Source organism: Opisthorchis viverrini (assembly GCF_000715545.1).
Source record: "Opisthorchis viverrini unplaced genomic scaffold opera_v5_12, whole genome shotgun sequence".
Taxonomy (NCBI): Eukaryota; Metazoa; Platyhelminthes; class Trematoda; order Opisthorchiida; family Opisthorchiidae; genus Opisthorchis; species Opisthorchis viverrini.
In genome coordinates, this window is record NW_008751668.1 from 2,234,920 (window position 1) to 2,249,285 (window position 14,366).

Here is a 14,366-nt window from a genome sequence, read left to right on the forward strand (position 1 = left end):
TTACGCTGCCTTACAGTGCAGAACGGCCTTCAGCTTTTGGACTGCTGTTCCCATTTCCTTTGGAATACCAACTAGAGGTAACGGATAGGAAGACATCCATTCGGAAGGCGGAAGAGGGATAGATTCCGGTTTGGGTGCCGCATGGATTGCTGAGTCACAAAATTTCCGGCGACTGCGGAAATCTGCTGGTAATGGAGGTGGCGGTATTCCGGAGACTGCGGAAGCCAAGCCTGCATAACGACTCAAACCACAACCCCCGCTCATCCTCCCTGGCGTTCCCGCGCAACACGAATGGCGTACGTCCCGGTGATTTAAACAACGCGCAAAGTCGGTTCCAGAAGATAGTGGATTCCTAACGGAGTTTTTATTCTCACTAGTACAAGGACATCCGGAAGTGAAAATTTTTAAATTTTCTAAATTGTGAAAATGATGGATATTTGGTTTATGCTCACAGAGAGGATGAACTAGCGCGCGTTTTGAAATTAATCGGAGGAAACTTCGTTTGGAAGCTGATCATTGGACGCGCTACCCAAACTTCTCCGAAACCATAGTTTGAAAAAACTTTTCACTTATGTCAACTTAAACTATTCTGGGGTATTTAATAAGTACTTCAAAATCTCCCCTTGTGTTGGCAGTTTGACTGATATTTACTTAAGCCTCCTCAATATCTACTGGCTGCAGAAGTCCATATTTTAAACAATTGTCATTGTTCACAATTGTGCTTCTGAGGAGGTAGTGAGGAATTTGTCGGTAAGTTATTTTCTTACGTGTTTTATCCTGCAATGCATTCGAAAATATTTTGGGACCACATGAACCATAAATGTGTTGGCACTGTCTCGCAAAGCCAAAGTGGAGCAGCCGTTCGCCGAGTAGATAGCGGTCCTAATTAATCCAGAAAGTTGAGAAATTATAGGGGGAATTAGTGTTTCGAGGCTTGCAGATATAAGTGGTCAGTGGAAAATGTGAGGTGCGCGGCATGCCGTATATTTGAGGAGTCGGTGACCTCAGCACGGCGCATCACAGTCAAGGGAAAGCCTCGAGGCTTTGCGAAGCACATTGCCTCAAAGACACCAAACCACACTCTTTTAGTGTGCTTCTGTAAATCTACACAAAAGAAAACATTCTTCCACTCTGCTTCCATATGACATCACAGCCGAAATATTATCTATATTAAAATCTCATACTACTAACAGAACAAGCTTAGACAATGGCACAGAAGTTCGGCAAAAGTGATGTTGGCTGTGTCAATGAGTTCAGTGGATTAAAACATTCCGCCGACGGCAGGTCTATAATTTTTCAACATGGGTATGACGAAACGTCAGAGCACATGGAGAGTCGTGGGCCATTGGATCAGGTTCCCTTGCATATCTGTGGCCTCAACCAACGTAGCCTATTATTCACTGTAGGTGGCTGAGGTAAGGGACAAGGCCCACGGTTATCATGATATAAAACGACGGTTGATTTTACTTTCCCCCAGTGTCATTGCGGTTTGTGACGTAATCCGGTTAAGTTGTTGTATGCTTTCAAATAGAAAATATATCTCAGTGGGGTTCCACAAATTCACGTGGAGAACGCAGTCGCTGCATTTTCCTCTGAATACGTGTGCACATCTAAGAATGGAGATCATTCGCAGAAGTACATTCTTCTGCCACTGGTGCGCAATGCATCAAATTGTCTTCGCACGCTAGACATGATGCCCAATCAAAACCTAAGCCAAGGCCTGGTAAACACCATCTAACGATTGCCTCTGACGAGTACAACGAACACAAACGCTACTCAAATGACTACCTGTGTGAAACTTACATGGGATATTGTGCTGATGGTACCTCGCTTTTGAAAAAACGTCGGAATATCAGAATGCACCAGGGTTTGCTTTTGTATCTAATTTCGTGAGCCTTTAATCGTATGTAAATCTGCATTGTTGGGTGACACGGCAAGCGCACTTAAACGAAAGGTTACGAGCAACATATCGATGAAACGTCAAACCGGATTAGAGCAACTCCCCGTAAAAGTTGCATCCTCAAAAAACCCCGTAGTTTTGACGGAATTAATTTTGGTTTACTTCCAGTAAGAAGTACAGAAGAGGTAGATTAACAGATGCACATGCCTATTTCATTCGCAGCCATAGCTAAATAGAATGTGTGTTTAACTCTTGATGGTATTTTATCGAAACCCAAAAATTTAACCCGGATATACATATTTTTCGTAAAAATGATCTACGGCGGAGGAATGCATGTGTTGTATATCTGTTACAGTCCAGCGTGATCAGTCTGTGAAGAGAGCAGAGGTTTTGTGGTGGGGTTGGTTGCTGGCCATGTTTTTTGCTCCAACTCAAGAAGACGAAACTCTCGGTAGGTAGTTGCAAAAACGCATTTTGTATTTCCAGCATGCCTCTTGCCAAACAAAGCTGCGGCAGATGAATTTCAACTTGAATCTGTGTTTGGCGGATATTTATAACGGACAGTAGACAATGTCTGGTAACTGGCAGGATGAGTCCTCCGTGAAGATGTGCCATCAGCCGAGACACGCAAATGGAAAATTGTTTTTGACAGGCTCACCATGTTCGTGAAAAAAAACGATAATAAGGATGGCCCAAGAGGTGAAAATAGCAAAATAGGCCAATCAACATAGGATGCCCAGAGGTGATGGATTTTTAGAATCTCCATTTGGCGTGGACCTGAAGCTACCACGCACTTCGTTGTTTGTGAAGATCTATCCATACGGAAACGATAATATAAATGGCCGGCGACGGTCCTTCATGGTCCTATTTTCATGAGATATCGTCCTGGCCAACCTGCTCATGAAACTTATACAACCACCGCAGAGGAAGTATTTTCAGCTTTATCTGATGAACCGCTATATACCTGAAGGGTAGCGATCTACGCTCTTGTTTTCCGTAAACCACCAATATTCAACATGTGGCATAATGACAAACTTACCGGTAGCTCAAATAGTTTCAGTGTCACTGATGATGATCCATTGTTTACACTGAAGGGATAACGTACGCATTATTGGGCACCGGAAAAATTCAGGCTAAAGGGAGTTGTAGACACCCCAGTCATGGGAGTCTTTGCTTCTTAGCTGAAAGGCTTGGTCCCTAAGACATCAAAGGCACCTCCAAACGTATACAANGCCATCGTAGAGATGGAATGCCGAGCACGTCGTGTCGAAGCTGTTCAATTTGAGCAGTAGATTAACTTATGGAAGGACTATGTATCTTCCATTGATTTGACATTTGAAATATTATAAGTTCCTTTCGTCGTAGTTTGTAACTCCTGCTCCACATTTGTGTTTCAATTCTTGAAGTGATCTGCGTCACATAGTAGGCACCTAAAACGCCGGAAGATATTTCTTTATCCAAGGACACAAGAATGCCCCGGCAATATAATTGACTTGTTTGCAATAAGCATGGTGTCACAGAGGCGAATCGTCACAAATCGATATCACAGGAGAGCATCCCAAAATTCTTTGGAGCAAGCAGCTCCAAATCATTGCTGCCTAATGGTAGCGGTGCTACAGGTATGCTACTGAGAGTCTGCTCCGCCCGTATAAGGAGTGTATTTAATTGTTCATCGGCAAACCGCATCTACACGGACGTAAGGGCAACGTCGCATCAACCTGACTATAAGCTCTCAAAATCCGCCGGTGACTAGTTACTGGTGGGTTAAAATGCCACTGCATACCCATGGTGAAAAACTGGCCCGGTACTTTGGTCGGACTCCACTGCTTTACATCGTCCAGAAATTTTGTTAGCGCTCCAAAGGAGTTCGTACTATGATCACTATAGATGCCGGTGGGCTTGACAAGTCTACCGACAAATCGCATCAAACAATACGAAAGTGAGTTGGTCGACAGATTGCCTGCCACTTTCAGATAAACTGCTCTACGTTTTAGACAGCTTATGATTCAGCCATAGCGTTTTTCATGTGAACATTCCGTTTGGTCTTAAATTAGTCCACTCCTACGCGGTTGAAGAGCCACCAATTTCTTCTGCCCTGTCTGCCGGCGATGGAGCGATAATTTGTATACCGGGCTGTGCGGACCGGCGCTTGCATATAGCGCACGCCTCAATTACACGTTTGATGACGCCAGCTTCGATAATGATCCATTATCTCTGTCGGATAGGGGCGAAGACCTTTGCTACCCCACAGTACCATTTAATTTCATGAAAGTGACGAATACTCAGGGTAGTATCTGGATGTCGGTATGTAAGAAGACCTGGATGTTTTATTGACTGACTGTAGTTCGAGTAACCAAGTCTGCTCTTTGCGCAAAATACCCCACAGTTCAAGATAGATGACAAGTTTCTCAAGTTTTCGTTTTGAATCTGATTGCTCGGACGCTTCACATCCAGTACACATGCGTTGACCATGTGTACTCTCAGTGCGAAATGACCGGATTGCACCATTTTTATCAAACGATCAACTGCTGGGCTGAATTCTGACACTGATAACACCTCTTTATTTTCCATGCCAGCTTTAATCAACATATATAGATTGTAGTGTAGTGTCTGAGTTACAACCTTCCGTAGCTCCACCAAAACGGATCTCCGCGCACACAAATAAGTGTGCACACACCATCGTTTATTTTGAGTTGCTACAACGCTCTTCAACTTCAGCGGCTTCAATCAAGATTGTGGAGGGCAATCGCTCTCTTGCTTGAGTAAACATCTTGGTCCGGTTAACCATGTTCTTAGCGGACTGTGGTTGATGAACGGATGGTGTGGGAGATACCGCTGCTTTGTATTCGATGGCAATTTGATGTATCGTTTCTCAAGGTACACACGTGGAAGGCAATCCTTGCACAATCGATTTTCCAGATTACCTAGACGTTTTCTAGCTACCTGACGGTTAACGCATAGGGGAAGTGCGTTATCCTTCAATAAGAATGGTAGTTGGTAGTGTTTATTGGTGCTTTGGTAAATGGACGTTGTGCTCAAATACCAGAAGCGAGAGACACTAATAAAGTTTGAGTATTATACCCAAAACGATAACATTTTCCAGATTAGACGTTTTCTAGCTACCTGACGGTTAACGCATAGGGGAAGTGCGTTATCCTTCAATAAGAATGGTAGTTGGTAGTGTTTATTGGTGCTTTGGTAAATGGACGTTGTGCTCAAATACCAGAAGCGAGAGACACTAATAAAGTTTGAGTATTATACCCAAAACGATAACAAGGTTAGGTGAACCTTATGAATAAAAGTACAGCGTAAAATTGAAGCACACAAAATTCGGGGGACTTATCAGTTTGTGAGGTCGAGCAAAGATAGCCAGGTGTTCTCCTGACAATGTTTTCGCCGCACTTGCTTCTTAATATACTTGGACTGGTGTGTGCTGACGCTAGATGCAAAGGGCGATACAGAGTGCGGCTGAGGCGTGTTGTTCTGTTGTGCTGAGCCGCCCTGCGTTCTGGCGTGCGTCTGATGCGTATCTGTGGCTGTTCGTATTCTGTCATTATATATGTCGTTGCGATGAGTAGAATGTGCAAACAATAATGGAAAAATCACATATCGTCTTTTAAAAGTTGACAGGCTGGAGTTGAAATGTTGACATGTTGTTCTTGAAGGTAGACGCGTGATTCTGACAAACAAAACAGAATGGGAATAGGTGGTGTGATTTTTCTTAGAGCAGTCAATAAGCGGGAGGGTAGCCGTTACATGTTCACTTACGCGTACAGAATTAGTCTCCGCCATCAACAATCCCCTTCGATCCTCTAAAGCGATGCTGAGGTGTCTTCGAATTCCGAATTGTACAGCCATTCTAAATGCTCCTGGATGCCCAGACTACACACAGTTATACAAAAATTGACTACCTTCTGTTTCGTCTCAATTCCAATATGATCAAGGAGTATTTAATCTAGTGAGGTCTTTACGACAAACGGTTGTTTTTATCGGTAGGCGCTAGTAGAAGACCAAGTATGCCTCGGATGAGTCCCACCCAATTAAAGATTTTCACATTGTCTTCAATCAACCCATCAAGGGCGACTTCTTTACGGTGTGACCATGTGGCTACTTGTTTGATAGACGGGACAGCTCGCATTGATAATCCTTCAACGACAAATGCCATATCAGCTTGTACCAACTCACTCATGCATCAATAAAAGCCTGATGCCATTGGGTTTGTATGTGCAATCCATGTGCCCATCCGGCGTATCTATGGCCATAGAAGTGAGTGGTAGGTTGATCTCATTTGTAACCAAAATCCCGCTTTACTGGCGTTGTGTTTTACCCATCGGCTAAAAATGCACTAGTTGTCACCTCTCCTGCAAACATCAGGCTTAAAAGGAATAACTTTAAGATGTACTGGAAGCCGACCACCTCTGATTTTGGCATAAAGCCCCTCTTACTCTGAGCTAGTCCTTGCATCCTTTCCGGGTTTTAGTGCATGCAGTAACCTGTGAAAGACTGGTAAAAAAGGCTGTTAGGAGCAGATGCGCAAGAAGACCAATGTTACAATAAGCAAACTCGCCTGAGAATAAAATGGCATGTCAATCGCTGCTCGCAAATCGCTTACACTTATAAAGTGTGCGGTTACACGATAGCGTACCATTCATTCAGACTCATGAAACGGGGTTAAATTGCGTGGTATCTTGTATCTGGCACCTAATTACCCCCCACACATGATGTCTCAAAGTGAATTAGCCACTTTATCGAGCTCTCCATTTCGCCTACTTGAGAAAACTACGGAAAAACCGTCGTCGTGAACAAATTTGGTTCACCTGTGCCTGCGGACGTATGGCCTCTCTTTGTAATCCATTGATTTGTTGCTCTAATTTTGGCAGGACCGAAATTACCAAGTGAGTGGCAGGAGTATGGTAGACTGCCTCCAGGAAAAGTGCAGTGAAAACCCCACTTGGTCTCACACCGCTTCCTGAAATCGGATCTCAGTGCGACGACGTTAAAAAGAGTTAAGCCATTCAGGTCCTTTGACGGCAAGGTTCAGTGGGTGCGCGAACTACGGACTTGTCAAACTCGCCGACGTATTAGCTATACGAGATGGGCAATAAATGCGCAGTCTGGGGTTATATGCTTTGACAAATTTCAGAATATTTAAAGTGACCTCAAATTGTTATACATCCGCCGTTAGCTAAATGGGCCACTTTTCGTACAAAATCCTGACACAGCGATTGGCTAATGTATCATCGCAAAACTGGCACATGCTTCCATGCCGTTGTTCAGGAGCCAGAGGTTTCATAACGTTTATCTCAGCCAATGACGTGCGCATCATCTCTGACGGTTATACGTATCGAAAAACAATGTCCAAGAACCCCCAACGTGCAAAGCAATAACTGACGCACAATCAAAGGCACCGTTTTACCTGTGTTTCTGCATACCCAGAGTTCCGGGTACCTTATAAATTCGACATTGCATGAGTTAAGCAAGCGTCGTTTCCCACAATAAACCTGGTCACCACCTGTCCGCATACTTTCTATATCGGAGTTAATAAGGTCCGTCATGCAAACATTTTGGTTGCTTGGATATCGTAGTAGATCTGCCTCCCACTGATTAACAATTATTGTTGGAGAACAGCTTATCAAAGTGAAATGGTACCACCAATAGCACATCGTTTGACCCGTAATGCTTGAGCTCTATGGTCCTGTTAAGCCATGGGATTCATTGCATGAGGATAAAATAGTAGGTGGTAGAGAATCGGCTGTTTTTTTACTGTAAGATGCTGCTTTGTCTTGCGAAGTAATCTCGAACACTGTGGAGTCTCACGATAAACAGAGATGGAAGCAATTGTTAGGTATATGAAAAAACAGGTGGCTTCATGAAAAATAGCATACTGTATGAACCAGTGGACCTAGTTAAAGCCGCGACGTTACCACTGAAATAAAAATGATATACACTGTAACAATAGGTTTATTTCCTTACTTCCAGGGAACTCACCAATCGAGGCGTGATTGGGTCGCTACAACTCAAACCTGGCATTTTAATAAAACGACGGGGAGAAAGCACAATTGGCAACGCATGCGTATTGCGCAACAAGTCATCGTGGTTTTAGGAGCCAAAAACTAGAACAATGGGGCATGAGGCAGGAATAGTCTTACGGTAAGGCCACTTGACTTGAATTAAAACTAACAACCGTCGCTGACCACGAGTGACCCTGGGGAGTTGGGTAAGGTGACAGGGTCATGAAAATGAAGGAATTCAAAATATAGATAAACGGCAAGTTTTTCCCCAGAAAGATGGTTTACGTTAACAATGAGTAAATTCACTGGTGTCAAGTGCATAAGGCCGGTCGAACACCATTATTGTCTAGGCAAGCCATACCGTCCCGGATGTTCGCAGTCTGTCTGTGACCAAAACTACACGAAGGTTATGTGATACGTACGCACTACCTATTAGCATTTCTAACCTCAAAGTAGCACAACACGACGTCGCACCCGGACACTGCTGTTGCTGCCCACATTTGCTCCGCCAACTTGTCCAGGACAGAAAGTCTTAACTTAATAGTGCTCCCTCATCACTTCCCTGAATGGGCCAGAAAGTTCACACATACGAGCAATCTGTTCATTCTCCACAAAGGCCTACGTAATTTGACTCACGGTACTCATGTCATCCGTAATCAGGAAGATGTACGCCTTGTATCTACGAGCAAGTTGTTAGTTGTTTTTTAACAAATTATTCAAAACGGGGCTTCGCGCCGAGCAAGATAACGCGTCCGGTCCCCCGAGGTCAGGCCAGGACAGAAGGCAGATAATCTGCAAAAATAAAACCCAACTGTGCAGAGCATATCCACCGTCTCTTCCGGCGATAGGTTTAAATAATTTGCGTGCGGGTGCCAAGCTTTTCTTCGGTTTGCCGTCGATTCGCCAAAAGCTGATCGTGCAAAAAATTAGAAACCTTATGTTTGCCTTCAATAAACTAAGAAGTAAACGAGGGATGGTTCCGCGGCTTCTTGAGCAAAAAGCGCACGGACAAAGCCAGTATTTCGCGTACGGCTTGGTAACGGAAGGAACGTCCAGCTTGCCAGGTTCTCCGGAATCCTCGACTTTCTCTTTGTCTTTCAGGCCGCCTGCCGCATTTTTAGTGCATCTATTCGTAAACCAAAACATCATAGGTGCTTCGATTACCGCATGAACACATAACTACTACGTCGTTATTCTTCGTGAATTCATTTAGCGCTTTCGGAAACACCGCGGAGGATGAAAAAGGAATAGTCCCCATTTTCTCAAAAAACGTATGCGAGCCACTTATGAAGCTGTGGCACAGTAAGTTCATAGCCGGACACGCACCACAAATTCAGACAGGATAATAAATAAAACAAGTGGCAAAATGGAAGACCAATTGGTAGTTTTTGTTTTGAGCACGCACGCGAAAATAGCAACATCTTGGCCTAAAGAGCTTTATTTCTCTCGCAAATGCTTCGCGGATAAGAGAGTTGTGCTGCTCAGGTCCATATTTTTCAAATTCCCGAATGCATTCGATTGAGTCCAACACGCTCAACTGCTCCACACACTCGAATCTTACGGGATCCAAGGAGAAATTTCACACTGGATCAAGGTGTGCCTATCAGAAAGATCGTTCCGGGTTAAAGTTGGTTGGACCTACTCTCCTTCGGCGCCGGTCTGTGTTGGATTTCGTTAGGGCTCCGTTCAGGGACCATTACTCTTCCTGATCCATGTCATCGGTCATACAGATGTACTCTCAAATCCATGTCGTTTTTTCGCGGACGACTTGAAATCCTGGGGTTCTAATGTCAGTGTCCTCCAAGTGGATGTGGAAACTTCAAAACAGTGGTCTTTGGACTGGCATCATTCTCTGGATGACGTATAATGCGTCTGTAACGTGCGAACGCTATCTTCGAGTGACGCGCAATACTGGAACCTCCGGGTAGGCAAAACGAAGTCGGAGCTGGGTTTCTATACGGTACTATTAGTGTAAGAGTAATTCACAAATTCTACAAACCTCGGCAGTAGGTACGCGTCCAAAACAAACGGTCCTCTTGGGCTACAAATTTACAAATTAGGGGAGCAAACAGGCTCCCACGTGCGACAGTCACACGTGCAAAGTCGGCTGCAAACGGCCGGATGACCTCAAGGCCAAATGGGTGAAGTGGTAAGGACAAACAAACGTCAGTTCCTATGTACACACTAAACACCAAAGTGGGCGGGAGTTACAGATGGGGACATAATAAACGTGGGGAATTTCATTGTCAACGTAATAGATGATACACCACCCGCCAAATTCTTTACGTTGATTCAGCGGATGCCCCGTATCTTCCTACGTTCAGCCCCATCCTAAGATACCCCATCGGCCTACGACACGAATGATCCGAGTCCACTCCTGCCACAAGTGCCGACTTCGATGTAGTACCAGCCTAATCTCGTCCCTCCAGTAAACGCACCTTTCCGATATCTCTCCTAAGAACTCCGCCCGCCATACTAATGTGCAGGGCTCTTAATAAGCCTTCTCGGCTCGCCTCGCAACTATCCACTACTCCTAGAGGCCATTTCTCACGAGGCAGGTCCTCAAATGAGACCGGAACCAAGTCCTCTCGTTTCATTTCTTGAGCTACCTGGTACACATCTTCAACGTTGACTGATATTTCCTTATTGAACAACACCAGGAGACGCCAGCGAGATAATTGACTTGTCTCCAACCGGCTTGATATCGCGAGGCCAAGTTGTCGCGACCGGGTACAGCAGGACAGCACTGCATCAGCAACAAACTGTTTGGAGGAAGTGGCTCCAAATCGTTGCTGTCTGATGATAGCAGGAATATGGTTCGGCTATTTAGAATCCGTTTCGCCTGCATAAGAAGCGTGTTCGGTTGATCACCGGTCAAACTCTGTTCCATACATAGACATAGAACGACACGTCGTACCGACCTATTATGCGCTCCCGCACAACACCACGATTGCTAGCTGCTGGTGGATTGAAGTGCCACTGTATATCCACAGTCGAAACCGGCCTGATATTTTACTTGGACTCCAGCGCTTTATATCGTCCCGAAATTCAGTTAGCGCGCAACGAAATCCTTACCATTTTCAACGTAGATATCGTTGGGCTTGCCACGTCTACCAACGAAGCGCATCTAGCATTGCAGGGATGAATCTGGACAGTTGCCTGCCACCTCCGCGTGAACTGCTCTAGTCTTCAGACAGCTAAAGCTGCAGCCATAGCGTTTTTCTTGCGAACGACCGAGTTTGGTCATAAAAGGTCCAAAGTAGTCCACTCCCATGCACTCGTAGTAACACCAACCCGCTTCTACTGCCGTAATGGAGCAATCATTTTTTGTACCGAACTGTGCGGGCTGGCACCCGCATAAAGAGCGCGCAACAGTCACTCGTTTAACGTCGCTGGTCCCATTGATAATCCAATATCGCTGTCGGATAGAGTCCAAGAACTACGCTATCCCACAGTGCCCTTCCATTTCATTACAGTGACGTATGATCAGGGCAGTAACAGGATGTCGGTTCGGAAGAAGAGCTGGATGTTTTACTGACTGACTATAGTTTGACTAACTGAGTCTGTCCCCCACGCACAAAATGCCATCAATCAAGAGAGGTGACAATTTTCGCAAGCTGCCGCTTTGAGCCCGGTTGCCGGAACGCTTCGCATCCAGTACAGGAGCGTTAAACTGATGCAGCTCTTGCGCAAAATGACTGGATTACACGATCTTTATCAAACAATTACATGCTTGGAGGAGTCCGGATACTCTGATAAGACCGGAAGGTAAAGCCTCTGTTCGCTCTGCCCATAATAATTAATAGTACTGCTTGTAACGCAGTAACAAAGCCACGACCTTCTGTAGCTTCATTCAGCAGAAAAACCGAGACATTGGTGGGCACACGAAATAATTTCCCTCCAATCGGTTAGCCTGTGGTACAGGGCTTTTCAGCTCGACACGATGGGGCTGCGTCAATCGAGGCTGTGGGGCAAGTTACTTTCCAGTTCGAGTAAAAATCTGGTTCCCGTTAACCATCTACGCAGTGGACCGAGGTTATATGTCCTTCGAGAGGCAATGTCAGCTTGGCTGTTCTCAGATGACACATGTCTCCATTGAGTAGGTGGACATATCACGAAAGACTGTTAGGCGATTTGCAACAAAGGTTCATAATCTGGAGGATACTTTGTGGATGTGATACAGAACAATCACATAGTCCGTCCAAAACACAGTTCGTTGGAAGTTGTCCTCTGTGCTACTCGGGCAGCCAGACATGCAGCTGTTAATTCCAACCTTGGTATCGAAACGGACTCGAGGGCGCCACCCGTGCCTTCGAGAAGACAAGCAAACAGCCAGAAATTTCAGCGTCCCCCATGAACGGGCGCATGCTACCACATTATATGCGGTCCCCGATGCATCACGAAACACCTGAAGTCCGGCGTGTGGAATACTACCAACCTCTCTAGGTCTTATACACCCAGGAAATAGCGAGTTATGGAGGCTACGAAGGTTAGATAATCAACTATCGCAGCAAGTGAGATCGGTGTCATTTAACGGCTCGTCCCAATCAAGTCCACCTTTGCACAGGGATCGCAGTAGACACTTGTCTGGTATTAACCATGGAGAAACAAAACCCAGAGGATCATACAATGAATATATACAGGAACGAACACCTCTGCGTGTTGGCGGTTTCGTCGGTAAATTAAAGGCAATCACAAGTGTATCAGTTTCCGTATCCAACTGCACCCCTAGGGCACGCTTCATTGGCAATGGGTCCGTAGATAAGTTTCTCGCACCGGACCTGAGTTCGGTTGGATCAGTTGCTGACAACACCCCGCGATCGTTGAGAGACCAGCTCCTCATGCGGAAAACCCCCTTTGAGAGTAAAGCGCTTATCTCGTTGACGAAGCACTTAGCCGTTACAGAGTCCAGCCATGACTTTAAGCCGTCATCAGCACATAGATTTTTGCCTATTGCGCTGCAGGTTTGGACGGTATAATCTGAGCCAAATCCCTCAACGGTATTTCGTAAGGCGAACGTTGCACAGAAAGGGGAGGAGGCGGTCCTAAACGGATGAGACGTCCATTGAAATACAGAAGGTTTTCAAAAGAACGCATAGTTTTCCCACCGCAGGAATTTCAGGGCACTTCTATCACAGGGGTCAACCTTAACCTGTGGGAACATCTCTTTGATATCGGCACAGCAACTTGCTCTAAACGATATCCCAGCATACCATTTACAAGCTTTGCGGTTAAATCAGGGCCCTGATGCAGGTGCTCGTTCAGGGACACGCTATGACATTTGACAGCGCAGCCAAATACGATCCGAATCTTTTCTGGCCTTTCGGGTGAATGACCGGATGGTATGGGAGATGCCACTGCTTTGAATTTAATGACAATGTGGGAGCATCCGCCACTCGTTCAATGCATCGTTTCTCTGGGTATGCGCGAAGCACCTTATCGTACTTTCCGTGCAAAACACAATCCTTGCACAGTCTAGTTTTCGGAGCATGTGGACGTTTTCTAGCCACCTAGAAGTTATCGGGTAGGGCAAGTGCGTTATCCTTCCACGGGAGTGGTAGCTGATGGTGCCCACTTACTCGCATCACACCAGTCTCCACTATCAACAGTGCTCTTCGATCCTCTAAAGAGAGACTAATGTTCGATGCTGAAGTGCCTCCGAATTCCGAGTTGTACAGTCGCTCCTAGATGCCCTGAGTGCACCCGGTTATACGATGACTGACGACCTGCTTCGCTCAGTTTTTCATCGGACCAAGAAGTATCCAACAGGGTAAGGTTTTCACAGCAAACGGCTGTTTTTTGCCCCCAGGGCGCTGGTCGAAGACCCAGTGCACTTTGGATACGTCACAACCAATAAGGATTCCCACATCGTCTTCAGTCAGTTCGTCGAAGGCAACTTCCTTAATTTGCGGCCACTTGCGAGCCGCTTCTTTGATAGATGACACAGCTCGCATAGGTAAGCTGTCAACGACGGATGCCTTGTCAATATCTATCGACTGGCCTTCATCCACTGACAAAAGTGTGATGTCATTGGCTTCCGATGTGCATCCCATGGAACCACCCAGTGTATCAATGGCCATAGACGTGGGTAGCAGCCTGACCCCATTTTTCACCAGAAGGTCGCGCTTTACTAGCGTTATGTCGGACCCAGTATCTAAAAAGGCATACGTTGTCATCTTTCCCGCAGGACTGTCAAGCTTGACAGGAATAACTCCTAGGCGTGCCAGAAGCTAAATGCCTCGAGTTAAGGCATACAAAACCTCCGCCTCTGGGGACGTCGAAGCTTTGTTTCCGGGTTGTGATTTATGTAACAACTTATGATGCCATCCCCTACAACCCGGCTGGCAGCATCGAACTACTGGCTTGCGATCCTTGGCCATGTGGGTGTCTCCTAAACAGGCATTATGCTGCCGTCTGCATTTCCATCTGTCAGGAACTTTCATAGGGAGAAAGCG

General features: G+C 45.7%; 2 protein-coding genes across 2 annotated transcripts in view; one reads left to right on the forward strand and one right to left on the reverse strand.

The window, feature by feature from the left end:
* On the reverse strand, positions 1–264 carry T265_01152 (hypothetical protein; the record flags this gene model as incomplete). The annotated part of the gene is made up of 1 exon (XM_009165113.1): positions 1–264. One exon carries the CDS (start codon positions 262–264, stop codon positions 1–3), a length of 264 nt encoding a protein of 87 aa, XP_009163377.1.
* Positions 265–9,767: 9,503 nt separating this feature from the next.
* T265_12730 (hypothetical protein) overlaps positions 9,768–14,366 on the forward strand; it is a gene marked incomplete at both ends in the record, with an annotated part of 48,280 nt that continues 43,681 nt past the window's right edge. Inside the window, one exon of the mRNA XM_009165170.1 lies at positions 9,768–9,835. Within this exon, the coding sequence (XP_009163434.1) occupies positions 9,768–9,835 (68 nt within the window). The remainder of the gene's footprint in view (positions 9,836–14,366) is intronic.